A 15,775-nucleotide genomic window follows, 5' to 3' on the forward strand; every position below is an offset into this window, starting at 1 on the left:
GCCAAGGGAATTAATCGGTGCACGATATGATCAAAATGCAGGTCAGGCGAAAGTGTGGCTGAGCCAGCAATGAAATTTATTGATAAAGGAGTGGATTTAGGCTTAGTCATCTTGCAGTAGATCTATTTGAACCAATGGGATTTAAGATGGTCAAGACTAACAATAGGTTACTCCAGGGATAGCTAACCCATGGCTTTCCAGATGTAGTCAGACTCCAACTGTCATCAGCCAGCATGGGTATTGGTCAGGAAAGAGGGGAACTGGAGTCCATGAGTGAAGATGAGCGGGGAATCATTCTCCAACAGAATGTAATGGGCAGGCACTGTGTTTTGAACTGAATAAATTCATCAGTGAACTAAAGAAAGCGAATGGAGAACGTTTTATCCTCTTGCCTGATGAGAGGATGACTGCTATAAAAGGGTTGTGCAGCAAGCTTACAGTGAACACAAGAAAGCAGCTATAACACAGCACAAAGCTGAACTGTGTGGATTTCGTGTTCACTCACAGTACCAGTATCAGAGTTCAAAAAATGACTACTCACTCTTAATCTTAGGGTCGCAGGTTTCAGCCCCATGTTGGGCAGAAAGACTTCTGGTTTGCAGGGGGTTGGACTAGATGACGCTCATCATCCCTTCCAACTCTAAATTCTATGATTCTATAAAAAGCTCTTAAAAGGTACACATCGAAGAGAGATGTTCTAGTAAGCTAGTGGCTCTGCTCTTAAGCCAACGTCCTATGATATCTCACTGACTTCTTTAATAGATGCTGTTTTATCAGATATGTATTTGTGGAATAAGGGCAAAATGTGCTATGCACAATATTCATGGGCATAGACACAAGTACAACCCCATGCCCCTACGCACATTGGCTGGTAGCATGTACATACTAACCAGTCTGTAGCACAAAAATGTAGTTTTTTCTCAATGTGGAATCATTGTGCTTGTTTGTCCTCAGAATGCTGCTTTCCATCTAGATGGATTCTAGATCCTGCTGTCCACAAGGATGGGTGTGTTTACTGGATGCACGTTTGAAAACCCTTCCCTTGGTGAGCTTAGATGTACCTTTTCCTCCCTGCCCATGCCCCAGGTGAATGAAGGAGGAAGTGGTGATTGTGAATGCATCCGCACCCACCATGCCATTGTGCAAGTGTGGATAGACACACACCCCATCGCCAGGACCGCCTATATCCGTTTCCACCTATTTCCAAATGAACACACTGTGAGGTTATGAATCTGCAATGAGCTTTTATTTTCAGAATGAAACCAGTTTCTCAAGAAGCACTTGTCAGAGGCAAAAAAGATATGCAGTAGTTCTAGATTGTGGTGTGGACTTAGTAGAAAAACAAGTACAGTACTCAGTCTCCAGTGATTCCAGAATAAAATGTTAGGTGTATACAACCATTCTGATTACAACAACCAGGCTTCTGTAGTCAGAACAATATTGTGTTTGTTTGGATGGGGGGGCACATGAAATTGAAACACTGAGTAAAGGAGAAGCTATAATTCTGTCTTGTCTCTTCTGGCTAGTGTGGATGTGAATCTTTCAATTTTTTATTTCTCTCTGTTTCTCAGTTTCCCAATCTTAAATTCAGTTCTCCACGTTTGTTTGTTTTTAAAAAATTCTCATGGAAGATTCAGCAGCATTTTAGCGCAAAGTTATTCTATTATACAGATTTTTGCAAGCCATTTTCCCCTAATGTAAAGCGCTTTTGTATGTTATTTTCACTAAGGTATTCATTTTTATGCACGCTTGCCCCCAGATACCTGTTTTTCTACACCGTTTGACTGGAGAACTGCATCACAAAGTTTGGTTCAGTGCAAACTTCAAAGGATAACTGTGTTTTGCTTTGCATATTGCTTTGAAAAGTGCAAATTAGGTACCGTATTTTTCGCCCTAAAGGATGCACTTTTTCCCCTCCAAAAATGAAGGGGAAATGTGTGTGCGTCCTATGGGGCGAATGCAGGCTTTCGCTGAAGCCTGGAGAGCGGTGGGGGGGGGTCAGTGCGCACCGACTCCTCTTGCTCTCCAGGCTTCAGGAAGCTATCCGCTAGCCGTGGGAGACGCAGTTCTCCCATGGCTAGCGGAGACCTTGCCGGCACCCAGAAGCTTGGGGCGCGCTGGGCTCAGCATGCCCCAAGCTTCGCACAGCGCTCCGCTAACCGTGGGAGAGCCACGCAAAGTCGTGCGGCTCTCCCGCGGCTAGCGGATAGCAGCCTGTTTCTGGGGGCTGGGGTCGGGGGAAGCTCGGGCTTCCCCTGCCCCAGCCCCGCACCTGGAGGGGAAATAATTTTTTTTCTTTATTTCTCCCAAAAAAACCTAGGTGTGTCCAATGGGCCGGTGCGTCCTATGGGGCGAAAAATACGGTAATTCCTCCTTCAAATGCACACAAACCCAAATTTATCCCTTGTCTTGGAACTATCTAAGACTTTATCTAGCCTTTGCCTGCTCTTCCTTCCCAGTAGCATATAATCCTTAAGGACAGGCTGTTGTCATTTCAGAGCTTTCTGAGCTGCAGAACATGGTTTGCTTTCATGATGTCTGTGTGCTGCCCCATCCTCCTCTCAGACATGACCAAGCAAATATTTCTGGCAGCATCAGCATTTTCTCCAGCTCTGTGGTAGAGTCAGCAAAATCTTAACTTGATTGAGGGAGCTGGAAAGACCTAAAACTGTATCACCAACTTTCTGGAAAGCACTTTTGCTGAAAGATGCAAAGGAAGTAAGAGCAGAGAGGATCTGACAGTCTAGAAATGTGAGGGGTCAGTCATCACTGGGTCATTCCCTCTACCTCTAACAAGATTTATCCAAGGCAATATACCAAAAGTGAGCCATATGGGTTGGGGCAGATCTTGAAAGTCATCTAGGCAATGCAACATCTGCCACAGGGAAGGTAACGTCAGCATCCCTCAGAGATGACTGTCCAGCCTCTGCTTAAATGCCTCCAGGGAAAGAGGACCCATCACCTCCAGAGGCAGTCTACCCCATTTCAACTAGCTTTTCCTGTTAGGAACGGTCTGCTAAAGTTATCCTGAAATTCTATTTTATTCCTGCCCTCTGGAGCAACAGAGAACAAGTCAGCTCCATCTTCTGTATGACCTCCCTTCAGATGGACCTATTGTTCTAACTTTCACGCAGAAATAGGCCATCTCTGAAGCTTCATTTCCTGACTGGCATAGCCAACAGATATTATCTAGGTGGGACCGCTTTCATTCCTTCGTTCCATCCTGCTTTTAACTCTGTTATATCACTTGATGTTGCAGACTCTGCCAGTTTCCCATGGGGTCGTGGTAGTGCTCTCTTCTTTCCTCACTACAATTGCCTCTTTATTTACCCTCCCCTTTGCCTTGAATGTGTGCCTTTCACTCCTGGCAGATGTACAACAAGGGATTGTGTGTGCTTGGTGTTAAAACTAAAATTCTGTTCCCAGACATTCTAAATTCTGAAGCCTGTAAATCACACCAATTTGCATCTTTGGTGACTTAATATTTTTTTTAAAAAAATATATTCTGGTTATGAAACCCCACCCCAACTACTTGAAATCATACTCTCCTTCCAACACTTCAGCAGGCTTTGCCTGCTTACATTCAGGTATATCTTTGTGTCCACAAGGGCTGGAACTACCCTCCTCAAAATGACAGATTCTCAGGAAGAGCAATGCAACGGATGCCCCATTCTGTGCTTTTCCGGCGGCTGTGCGCATGTTGCAATCTGTGGGAACCCCAAAAAAGCCCAGAATGTGGCACTCGGTGCAAAATTCGGCTTCCTGAGAATTACAGCTTTCATTGCGAAAAAGGAAGTTTCTTTTTTAAGAACTGGCTGAGAGCAGACGCAGGTGGAATTGGCTTTGGTTTGTCAGGTGGTGAATGTGAGTGCTTAATGAGTTTCCAGTTTTGGCTGCTGCTTTTTATCTGCTTTACACTCCTCGGCTTGTTGGCTCCTGCTGGTGTCTGAGTTAATAGAAGTGTATGTGGGACCTGTACACCACTGGTAGTATTTTGGGCAGGGCAGGGCACAGGGAGAGTGTGATGGTGGGCCTCTGGTGAGCTTGTTAAGGGGGAGGGAAATTAGGCAGCTTTCTGCTATCTTCCCTTTCGGTTCATCCTCCAGTCTGAGAGAACCTGGTTGGCATGCCAGCCACCTGCCAGGTCCTTTGGTAGTGTTGACCTGGCTGGTATGACTGAGACCTGTTTGGATTAACCCAATTGTGGTTTATTGGTGAAGCAACAGCAACACTGGCTCAGCGAGCAGGTAGAGTTGAAGTAATCTCTTGTGGTGTCATCCCTCCTTGTTGCTCAGCCGTCTTCCCATTTTGAGTGTCTAGTGGGTTAGCAGGAGAGGCAAGGAGTTCTGCTGGTAGGATCCATTCATGCCACTATCTAAGAGTCTCTCTGCTGAGCTGCTGGTCTCAAGGGTGGCCCAGATAGATTTTCTGGGGGATTCCAATGTACATCTTCGATGGTGAGGAAAACTCATTTCTTTGCCACCAAGCATATCTACACAGTGTCACACAGCAGAGGTCCTCCCCACTCAAGAAGCAGGAGGCCTTCAGCAATCTGGGCTGCAAAAGGGGTTGGTGGAACCTGTGGTAGCCCAGTGTAACTATTTGCCAAACACATCACCGTTGAATTCACCCTGATATGAGACCGAATTGGTCTTGGTTTCCCTAGTGGATGAGGGGCCTGTGAGTCTGATGGCCCTTTCGGTTATCAGTGGTGTTCAGCACCATCAATTATGGCAGGCATAGGCAAACTCAGCCCTCCAGATGTTTTGGGACTACAACTCCTAGCTGACAGGACCAGTGGTCAGGGTTAATGGGAATTGTAGTCTCAAAACATCTGGAGGGCCGAGTTTGCCTATGCCTGAATTATGGCATCCTTTTGGGACTCCTTGGTGGACTTGGGGCATTGGACCATCTGTCTCCCAGCGGGTTAAATACATAGAGATACGAAATAACACAGCAATTGGGTTGATCTACAGAACCCTGCAGCATGTTACCCAAAGTGTGTGTTTCTCCTCCAGCTCCCACCTTCTGGCATCATACTGTTGGAAAGGAGCAAAACCGGTCAGCCCCTGCACCTCAGCCAGATGTTCCAGAGAGTGTGATAAGACTTAAGAGTGTTGGGGGTGGGGATAGAGAGGGAAGCATTCCCCCTCTCTGTCCGTAGACAAAGATTGATTCTGCCAGCTAAATCCATCTCCTTTCCATAATCAGGGCCAGAAGCCAGATTGAAAAGGATCAAGGAAAGAGCTGATACCGTACTTCCCACCCCCTCTTCCTCACTTTTAAGAGAACAGTAGACTCTGCTTTATTTCTCTCTCAGCCTCTAAAATAGCTTTTTAAAAATGCTTTGGATTTATGGATGCGGTCATCACACCAAACCCAGGAACAAGGGAAATAATTGCAGTGTGAACAAAGTTCCTATGGCATTCCAACAAATACAGGTGTTTCCTGGCTCTCCTTGCCCATGTCTGTGACCCCAGGAATGCCTGCATGCTTCTAAATTCGTCACTGCAAGATTATTGTTCATCTAGGCTAAATGCAAAACCTGAAGGCCCTTAACGGACGGTGCAGCTACCTTCTTGCTGCGCTCCAGGCAGTGTTCTCATTTTGCCGCAGAAACGATTGCTCACATCCCAGCACTCCCTGAGCAGCTTCTGCCAGTCTGAGTTACTTTTCATTTTGTTATCGCCCTAAACACTCCCCAGTTTGTCAGCTACCTATTACCTGCACTGCTTGGCCATCAACAGCTGCCTCCTTGACCTTGGTAATCTGTGGGCCCTAGGAGATAAATATGTCCCGGCATTGTGAACTATGATCCTTGCGGTGGTTGGGGAGGGGGCGGGCTGAACTCTCCTCCCCAGTTCTGCACGGGAAGAAAAGGATTGAGGAAAATGGAGTGCATGGTTTTCTTCTTGAGGGGTTAGCAAGATTTCACGCTCTTGAAAATGCAGCTTGAAAAACGTGATGATAGGCAGTGGAAGCTTAATCCTGGGGCTAGTCGCACCGTTTCACGGAGAGGTTTGTGGCTGGCTGTTATACTTATTTAGCTGAGGAAGAACTGGGTCAAAAGCAGTGTTCTGGCTTTGCTTCCCACCTGCCTGCTGAAGTAAATGCATTCAGCACCAAGGGCAGGGAGTCCTGAAATCAAAGATGCAATGTGCTGGCTACTGTAATGGGAGCTAATGGCACCAGCAGAATCTCTGCACTAGCTTTTAAAAATCATTGTTTCTAGTCCTCCCTGTTAAACTACTTCTGGACAAAAACAGGTTTGGGGGACATGGGAGAGGAGAGGGAAGGACCATGGCTTAGCACTGCTTTGGACCCAACCCATCCTGTTTCCTTTGCACTGAAGGGAACAAGGTGGAACAAAGTAACCACAATGTAATTGGGGAAATTACAAGTTATGTAATTTTGCCTAAGTAGACAGCGAGACGAATAAGTTCATTTTTGGTGGAAGATGAACTGCAGCAGTATTGAAACAGTGCTGTGTGTGACACATAGTGGGTTGGAATGGAAAATGATGTCCTCTTCCATCCTGGTGAGGCCTATTGCCTCAACAGTGAAGGTAGAACAAGAGCCATTAGGTAGCTACTGATAGCCATATCGTCCACCTATTTGTCTAGTTGTCTTTTAAAGCCATCCAAGCTGTTGGCTACCACTACACCTTTTACTACATCCTTTTAACTAAGAAGCAAAATCTCCCAAATTGAATAAAGACCCAGTCAGGAAAACGAGTAAACTTGATCTTTTTTTGCCAGTTCCACCTGTGGTTTGGCTCCCCCTTGGGACATGATAGCAGCTTCATTCGTAACAATCTGTATCAGGAAGATAAATGGGATGGACTCTTAAGCTTTTGGTGTGGGGTAGGCAGGCAGGAAGAAGGAAAGGATGCGAAGCCACAAGCATCAGTCTTCCGCTTCTGAATCATTCATGTAGCTCAGTTTCTCAGCATCGCATACTGTAGTCCTATTAAAATAACAGAAGCGGAGCCTGGGATGGCCCCGTTTTGCAGGGTAGCAGTCAAAAAGATCTAGCTAGCAGCCAACATGTTGGAAACTAATTGGCACACATGGTTAATTGGGTCTGATGATACTTTCTGAAAGCAACTGTAGCTAGCCCTTAGCGTAGTTTCTGTGCCTGCTGCAGATGGGGGAAGGTGGTGATACTGCCTTTTGGGAACTGAAATAATTAACTGCGCTATAGATGACGAACAGGTAGTGGGGTTGGCTCCTGGTTCTTGTTGAAGAACAATGCCACACCTGCCAGACATTAAACCAGCCTGTGCATTCAGCATGGCTGGTAGTTTTATTAGCTGTGCCAAATATGTTATCTGAAATGAAGCATGAGAGCTCAAAGCACTGATGGCACATTTTAAAGCGCAGCTTTTATTTCCTTACGTTGGTGTTGTCCCTACGAAACCTTTGACATGGTTTCTGAGAGTCCCTCTGCTCTCCTTCTCCACGTGTTCAGTACCTAAGCTGTGTACACATCATCAGCTTTAAACAGAGCTAGGTCATTCATTTTCTCATTCAAAGCTGGTTTGGGTAAAAGGACATCAGAACATAGCGTTTCCTAAGAAACAACAAGTTAGATACAGGATAAATGTGGATTTTGACCAATGTTGTGTGTACACTGCTTCCCAAACCAGCAGCGAGAACTCGCTGGATGCAGAGTAAACAACAGTCTATTCTTTTTGGGGTCTCATCTACCTGAGAGACGTTTTGCTTGCTGTTCACCAAGGGTGGCATTTCACAATTGAAATGCGCTACTTCAAAGGCATTTGAATTGGGAGTTACTTCCACCAGCCCCATCCGCCTCTTTTAATTTGTTCCAGAGAACTTCGTAACTAACACCATCTCTCATCGCAGCCCATTCCAACACCCAGCAAAAATATTTTAATTTTCCTACTTACTTCCTTTCCTGCTTGCCAATCATGCATCATGTGAGACCCACAATACGCAACAGGAAGGGGGAAGAGAGAATAGGGTGTGTTTGTGCAGGAAATTTTTGAGCATCATTTGTGCTGAGTTATCTGCCGGCTCTGATTGCTGAGCCAGTCTAAAGAACAGTGAGACTGAAAAGTTGATAACTGGGCGGACTACATTGTGAGAAATCCTCTCTATGCCAGAGCCATACAGAGGGGAACAGGAAGGCAAGAAGCTCTTGGTTCATTGGAGGCATAAGGTGAATGGTGAACTCGAAGAGCATGGCAAGTGGCTCACTGCAAGAAATAATGAATGTTGAAGGTATTTCCTCACATTGAGGAGAAACACATTACCTTTTTCTTTTAATTGCCGTACCATTCTGCATAAAAAGTCTTCAGGTCAACTCAGAACAATGTAAACAATTAAACAGCAAAACAACAACAACACCCCATCAAAATAACTAAGAGCAGTCGAAAATCTGCTGGAGAGATTTATGGCTCAGGTCCAGTATTCTTTTTTTTAAAAAGTTTTAAGTATTTTCCAATATGTACAATTGTGTTACAGCCTTTATTCCTTTTTTAAAAAAGAAAGCAAAATCCTAACAAGTCTTTTCCCACCTGGGAATAGGTAGTTAGAAATTCTATTTCTAAGCTGGGGAGCCAAGAGATTGATTTACCACCCAGTGGGCCTCTCACCCTGCCCTAGCCATCTGTTTTGGTGGGTGAGCGGGAGGCGATTTGCACCAGTTGCAAGGGGTTACAGACCTGATACTTAAGATGAAAATCTGTAGACCAGTGCAAATAATAATTAAAATATTATTTATTTAACATCTGTAATACTCTCCCCTCCCTTGGTTGGCAACAGCACCCACCTGACTGCTCTAGGTAATAGGCATTGGTCAGAAGGAAAAGGGACTGAGGAGTTTCTCCACCCTTCTCTCAGAACTCTGCCTAATAACAAGCTGCATGCACACCTTTCTGTCTTCATCTATTTGCTAGGATTTGCTGGCGTTGCATGCCGCTGAGTGACAGTTCATTTCATAGGAAAATTGGTTGCTGGATGCAAAGCACTGTTGCCCTAATGTACAGCTTGCAGGCTTCCCAAATGCATCTGGTTGGCCATTGTGAGAATAGGATGCTGGACTTGACAGGCCATTGGTCTGATTCAACAGGCTCATCTTAGATTCTTTTGTTCTTGCAACCTCTCCTTAATGGGAGTTAACTGAACACATTACCAAAAATTTGAGAAATTGATTCCCACTTCCACCCTCAAAGGAAGAGGCCTGATGTATGGCAGGGCAGGCTGTGGGCAGAATCTATTGGTCAGTCTTCCTTTGCAAACCATCCATAGGTTGCTATCTCTCAGTTGCTGAAATAAAGTTGACAGGGAACCCAGTAGTGGATTTTTTCTGCGAAAGGGTTGTGAGCGCCATTTTGGTGCAGACCACAATTCCCAATTATGTCAGGAAAGGAGGTCTGTAGTATTTTCTCCCCCAAAGGAAACCAAAGCTGAGCCTTGCTATCCTTTAAACATCTCTGCACATGGGAAGGTTGGGAGTATGCAACAGGGAGAAGAGTTTTGCCTCCATTCCTGATGGTTGCATCTGCTTCTCCATTTAATTTCATTTATTCATTGTTTAAACTCTGGAACTCAGCTTGAGTGGTCAAGCAAATGAAAATATGTGGATTTTTTTTAAATGTATAAGGCCAGAATAAGAAAAGTAGAGGTAGAAGCCTTAGTCCATGATGCTACACCCTTGTGCAAATTAATTGAAACAATTAAGTTTCAATTTTTTTATTGTATAAAACTCACATATAAATGTACAGAACTCACATATACATACATTAGTAACCGATATGACCGCTGCTATTTTTAAGCAGCATTTGAACACAGTTTGGCATGGAGTCTACTAGTTTCAAACAGTCACGGTTGATTTTTGGATCCCTGTACCACATGTGAATCAGCATCTGAATGAGCTTCTCCACAGTCGTACAGTCTATAGCACGGAGGCGACTTTTGCATATAGCCCACAAATTCTCAATGGGATTTACATCCGGGGAATTCCCTGGCCAATCTAGTACCTGTATTTGCTGCTCTGTCATGAATTTCTTCACCACTTTTGATGTGTGACGGGGGCTAGGTCCTGCTTCAATATCTCAGTACCATCAGGATACCTCTTTTCCAGCTCTGGAATAACTCTCTTGTAGAACCTCAATATATTGTGGTGAGCGCATCATTCCTTCTATTGGCTGCAGGCTTCCAACACCATAATGATCAACTCACTTTTCGTGTTTGTTTTGAGTACAGGGTTACAAGTAAGATAGAAAACATGCTTTGTTTCAATTAATTTGCACAAGGGCGTAATTCATGATCTCCCCACCTCTGTTGTCTCTGTGCAGAAGCCACCTTTGGGCTACTCTCCCGGCCCTGCCAGGTGATGGTGTTGCTGAATCCACGCAGCGGGTCAGGCCAGGCCCTGCAGCTATTCAAGTCCCAAGTGCAGCCAATGCTGATGGAAGCCAACATAGGATTCAGCATGTTTATAACTGGTAAGTCTTGTGCCTGAACAAGGCCACTGTGAAAACTGCAGTCTCTCTCTGGAATGACAGGCCAATGCATGTCCCAAGATGCCTGGAGCCCCACAAAAGTGGTTGTGCTCAAACCTTTATGTACAGCTGTGCTCTGACCCACCCACCCACCCACCCCTGTGATATTGCTGGCACTGCCAAACTGGAGGACACTCCTTTGCTCAACCATCCGGGTAGCTAATATTCTAAGGCAGCCTTCCCCAATCTGGTTGGACTCCCAACTCTCGCCATCCCCTGCCAGCCTGGCTGATGGTCGGGATCTGGAGAGCACCAGGTTGGGGAAAGCTGAACTAGGAGGATCAAGGCCTGCCCCGTTTAATTACAGTGCCACCTACGTGTGAACAGAAGAGTTAAAAATGCAGGTATAGGCTTGACAAGGCTCTAATCTTGCATTTTTTGCAGGTAAAGGAAACCCAAATAACTCCTCCCTCCAGCCCAACTCAGGTTGACCCTTTTCTGCAGAGTGCTGCTTTGTGAGCATGGCTGTGGTTTCACTGATTTCAAAGTGCAGCAAACTTTGCTGTAAAGGTCTGGCTGATCCTGCTCATCCCATTCCAAGAAGAGATGGGAGGAGAGAACAACTCCTTGTTTAACACATTTTTTGAGATGCCCATCCCCTTCAGTTCGTAACCTAATTCGGTGAAACATTGCTTCAAACCAGCTTGCCATTTCCATCAAATAGGATTGGCACAGGTAGCATTCCATTTGGCATCAAATGATGGCCAGGGAGAACATATTTTGTCACCTCTTGGAGATAGGATTGTCCTGCCTCACCTGTAGTGTGAATTATGGTCCTTCTGTCAACTATCTCTCCCCGCCTGCCCCATCAAATTTGTTTTGCTTTTCTCAATTTGGGGGGGGGGGGCAAAGAGAAATGTCATTTCCAGAAGGCTGAGGTTCATTCTACCTTTTAATTCTATTTCCCTTCTTGGTAAAGGTTTAGCCAAGAGTAAGACAAGAGGGACGCGGGTGGCGCTGTGGGTTAAACCACAGAGCCTAGGACTTGCCGATCAGAAGGTCGGCGGTTCGAATCCCCGCCACGGGGTGAGCTCCCATTGCTCGGTCCCTGCTCCTGCCAACCTAGCAGTTCAAAAGCACGTCAAAGTGCAAGTAGATAAATAGGTACCACTCCGGGGGGAAGGTAAAGGGCGTTTCCGTGCGCTGCTCTGGTTCGCCAGAAGCAGCTTAGTCATGAGCAGCTTAGCAGCTTAGGCAAGAGAAGGATGATTAACACAGTTCTCTGTGTGTAAGAATGTGCATTCTCAGCTCTTCCTGGCAGGGAATGCTCACTGCCACACTCCTTGATAGCCATTGGCTCCACTTTCCACAGCAATAATACTGCCAGCCTGTGTGTGAGGGGACAGTAGTCAGTGGTGGACAGATGGCATTTCCTCCCGCCCCCCAACAATAATAGGAACCCTTAGAGAATGCAAAACTATATCCCCCTGGGACATAACATACAAGTCATACATGCTCATTGTCTTTGTTGCTAGAGAAGAACAACCACGCTTGGGATCTGGTGAGGAAGACGGACTTATCCATGTACAGCGCCTTGGTCATTATGGCTGGAGATGGCCTGCTATATGAGGTAAGGGGGGCAAGTGGGATCTGGCTAACTATGGGCTCCCTTGCCCGGATGCTGCCCAAGGTGGGCCCATGTTTGATGGTTGTAAAGGATTTTGCTACTTATTCCGATGAGGCCTTCCAGCCCACTGCAGTGCAAAGTGTCTGGGAAGGGGACTGTACTTTGGAAGTGGGTGGGAACTGGCAAGGGTTGCAAATCCAGTCTTGGACAGTGAAAGTCTGCAGGTCACAGTTATCACACTGTCTTGTGGTTGTTGAAATGTCTTCCTCCTGCTGCACAGTGGGAAACTGGTATGGGAACCCAATTCCATATTGACTCTGCTAAGTGTTTGGCAGCACTGGCCAGAAAGGAATTAAATTGGAAGGAGGTTCTCAAGATAAACGAGGGAAGGCCTCCGATTTATGTTTGCAAATTTCCTATGGGTAGTTTTTAAAACATGGAAACTAATGCCTAACATTGACTTCCATTCACATTAAATATTTGCGTGTTTCCCCTCCCCCACCAAAGTTTGCACCTTTGGTACTGGACCAGTTTGATTTGGATTCATGTTGCATGGCAGCAATCAAATGATAAAATCATAGCAAGCTTGCAACCTTTTCCTTAAAAAGAGTTGTGGAAAATTTCTGTATGGTTGCAGGTTGTGCTGCACAAGGCAAAATCTAGTAGTTTCTGCTTCAGAAACTGATAGAATACCCACTCCCACTCCCTTTTTTCTTAAAGGGTCTTCCCAGTCTTCATGGCTATGGAAAGATATTTGAGAACAATAAGCAGCCTGCTAATGGCGAAGCGATCCAAAAGTTGCAATGTTCAATAGAAGTGCAGCTTAAATGCAGGTTCTGATGCAGAACTCTAAGATACTTCTGTGTTCTTATTTTGTGAATGTGGGGTGTATATGGTTTCCAATGGTGGGTTCAATCCAAGCATTTGACTGCAGGGTCATTCCATATCAAGAGATCCAACTTCTTTACTTCATGTCATCCAATTTTCTTAATATTTTGTATGCACACTTGTTGAATGATCAAAACTAAGTTGAGATACGTCAAATTTGGTTACATATGTATTTTGTTGCAATGTTCATGAAGTACCAACAATAATTCTTTCAAAGTGTGCATTCTATAACACAACAACAAGCTATCACTCTTAGAACACATTTTTAAAAGAAAAGCCTAGCTAGGTTTTCAGATACCTTTTAATTACATAACTTTCTAAAGAAATGCCTGAATTAACTGATATTATAGTCTGAAGTCTTGTTATATTTTACTCCAAGACCCATTTATCCTAAATAGAAGCCAATAAGGCAGACATGTATGTACAAAATATTTCCCCCTAGTGGGATCCCATGATGAAATTTTGCAGGTAGATCTTAGAAATATGAAATAAGCAATAATTTTTTTAAAAAATCTATAATCCTATTAATTTTTAATCACTTTTTAAAATTGTGTAACCTAAATTTTAAATTTAAGTTACAAGTCCATCTTGTGACATATCATATTAAAGCCCATGAAGTTCTGAAGAGATTGGTGTTCTTGGTTTTGATGTATCTCAATACTGGGCTCAGCTTTTAAAGTTTTTGTGTAGTCTGACAAGGCCAAAATTGTCAATTTTTTGAAATTTCAGGCCCTCATAACTCAAAAATGGGATGAGATAAAAAGCTAAATTTTTAGATTTAAATTTAGTTTTGATCATTCAACAAGAGTACAAAACATTCAGTAAAATGGATGACATGAGGTAACGAAGTTGGATCACTTGATATGGAATAACCCTACAGTGAATGGAAAGCTTGACTATTTGAACTGGTAGTAGTTAGGTATGACCAGCCTTCCAATGACAGAATGCTCTGACAAGAGTTTGGGAATAGCTTGACTGAACTCTCACCTGTCCTCTCATTTCAAATAATGTAACTATGAGGTGTGCCTGGAACACACACTCCTCTAATAACACAATCCTGTGCATGTCCAAGCAGAATCGAGTCCCATTGAATTCAGTGAGATGTACTCTTAGAAAGGTGTGTATAAACCAGCAGGTTTTGCGTGGAGATTTTTAGAGTTTGAATTGCAGTACCTCTGTGTACATAACCTAAGGCCTGACCCCCCTAAGACTGGAGTTTTAAATGGACTGGTCACTTCTGTGCTGACCAAGCCAAGTCAGAGGTGAAAAAAAAACCCTTGTTCCCTTGTCCTTTCCTTTCCAGTAAGCCCTTTTGCTACGTGTGCTTTTTTGTAGGTGATAAATGGACTGATGGAGCGTTCCGACTGGGAATCTGCTATCCAGAAGCCTCTTGCCATCCTCCCAGGGGGTTCTGGGAATGCCCTGGCTGCTTCTCTCAATCACTACATAAGGTAAGGCATCACTGGCGGTTGGACCTGTGGCAGCTCTGCATGTGTGTTTCCAGGGCCGGTCCTACCATCAGGCAGGGGGAGGTGGCTGTCTCAAGTGAATGCTGTGGGTCAAGTGAATGCTGTGGGTCAAGGAGAAGCAGTGGCAAGGTGCTGGAGGAGGACAGGGTTGAGTGTGCCACACGGCTTGCCCTGTACCTGCTCAACTAGCCTGTTGTCCTCAGGTGAAATGGAGGATTCTGTTTCTTCTCCAATGCTGGGGGCAGATTTAGCCCCCAGTTTTGCTGGCTTTGGCGCTAACAAATTGTGTAGTTTGGGTGTGTGCACTATCCAGCTTCTTGTACCCAAAATTGCATGTGTGAAGTTTGGCTCCTGGGGCTTCTCCATCCTAGGAACCTCAGGCCTTGGGGTAAGTGAGGGTGGGTGAAACTGCTTCCCACCCATTTGGCTTATGGCACATGCTGAACTGGTGGTGTGCTGGTGCCACTACCAACAGAATCCTATTTGTGCACACCTCGCTTTACAGTTGGCTAAAAGCACGAAATTGTGTGTGTGTGTGTAGTGGCACTAGCACATGGCTGATTTCTAGCAGCCACCACAGTTATGTTCCAGCCCCTCCACTTTCTCTCTTAATGCTGAATTATATTTCTTTTGTCAATCTAAAATTTATGGTGTTTAAAAAGATGCAGGAGCCCCAATACAGTTCCCACATTGGAGGAAAGCATGAAAGGTGGGTCATGGGGCAGCATGATTTCAAAGGCTACATAGGGTGAGAGTGAGCAAAGGGCATCTCCCACTCTCATCCAAAAAGCCAGCCCACATTCCACACTGAGGGCTCAGGGCTGTATATGAGCACTGAGTGGTTAAATAAAAACAGATACTGCATGAAGGCTAAGTTGCGTGGTGCAATGGTGAGCTGCAAAGTCGTAGATATCCTTTTGCAGGCTTCTGTTCTGCAAGGAATAGAAGGGCAAGGAGACATTCAGAAAACCAAAACTCTATGGGAACCCCCAGTCTTTTGCTCATTCTGACATTCTACCAGGCTTGCAGCTGGACCAAGATTGGTACCTGCTCCTGCCCTGTTTATTGCACATCTTTTTGCTTAGTGAGGCTGGCAAGGCAGCTGCACTTGACAAACTTCCCTTGACAACCAATGGTGTCTTGTAATCTCCTACCACTGCTGTCAAAGAGGAAGGGCATCAGGGGGCAATGTGCATTCACAAAAGAAGCTTAATTACAAGTCCTCAGCTCAGGTTTCGATCCGCTCCCTGCAATCACAGCCAACATCCCCCAGCCTTGGCCTCTGCCCCTTCCACAGCTGGCCACCTTTCCCATCTGCTC

The 15,775-nt window shown here is 45.1% G+C and overlaps 1 protein-coding gene across 1 annotated transcript in view; it reads left to right on the plus strand.

The window, feature by feature from the left end:
• SPHK1 (sphingosine kinase 1) overlaps nt 1-15,775 on the plus strand; it is a 33,977-nt gene that overhangs the window by 15,769 nt on the left and 2,433 nt on the right. The window contains exons 3-5 of the mRNA XM_081850781.1: nt 10,325-10,474; nt 12,007-12,101; nt 14,322-14,437. Of these exons, the coding sequence (XP_081706907.1) occupies nt 10,325-10,474; nt 12,007-12,101; nt 14,322-14,437 (361 nt within the window). The remainder of the gene's footprint in view (nt 1-10,324; nt 10,475-12,006; nt 12,102-14,321; nt 14,438-15,775) is intronic.

The sequence above is a fragment of the Podarcis erhardii genome, assembly GCF_964252035.2.
Source record: "Podarcis erhardii genome assembly, chromosome: 2".
Classification (NCBI taxonomy): domain Eukaryota; kingdom Metazoa; phylum Chordata; class Lepidosauria; order Squamata; family Lacertidae; genus Podarcis; species Podarcis erhardii.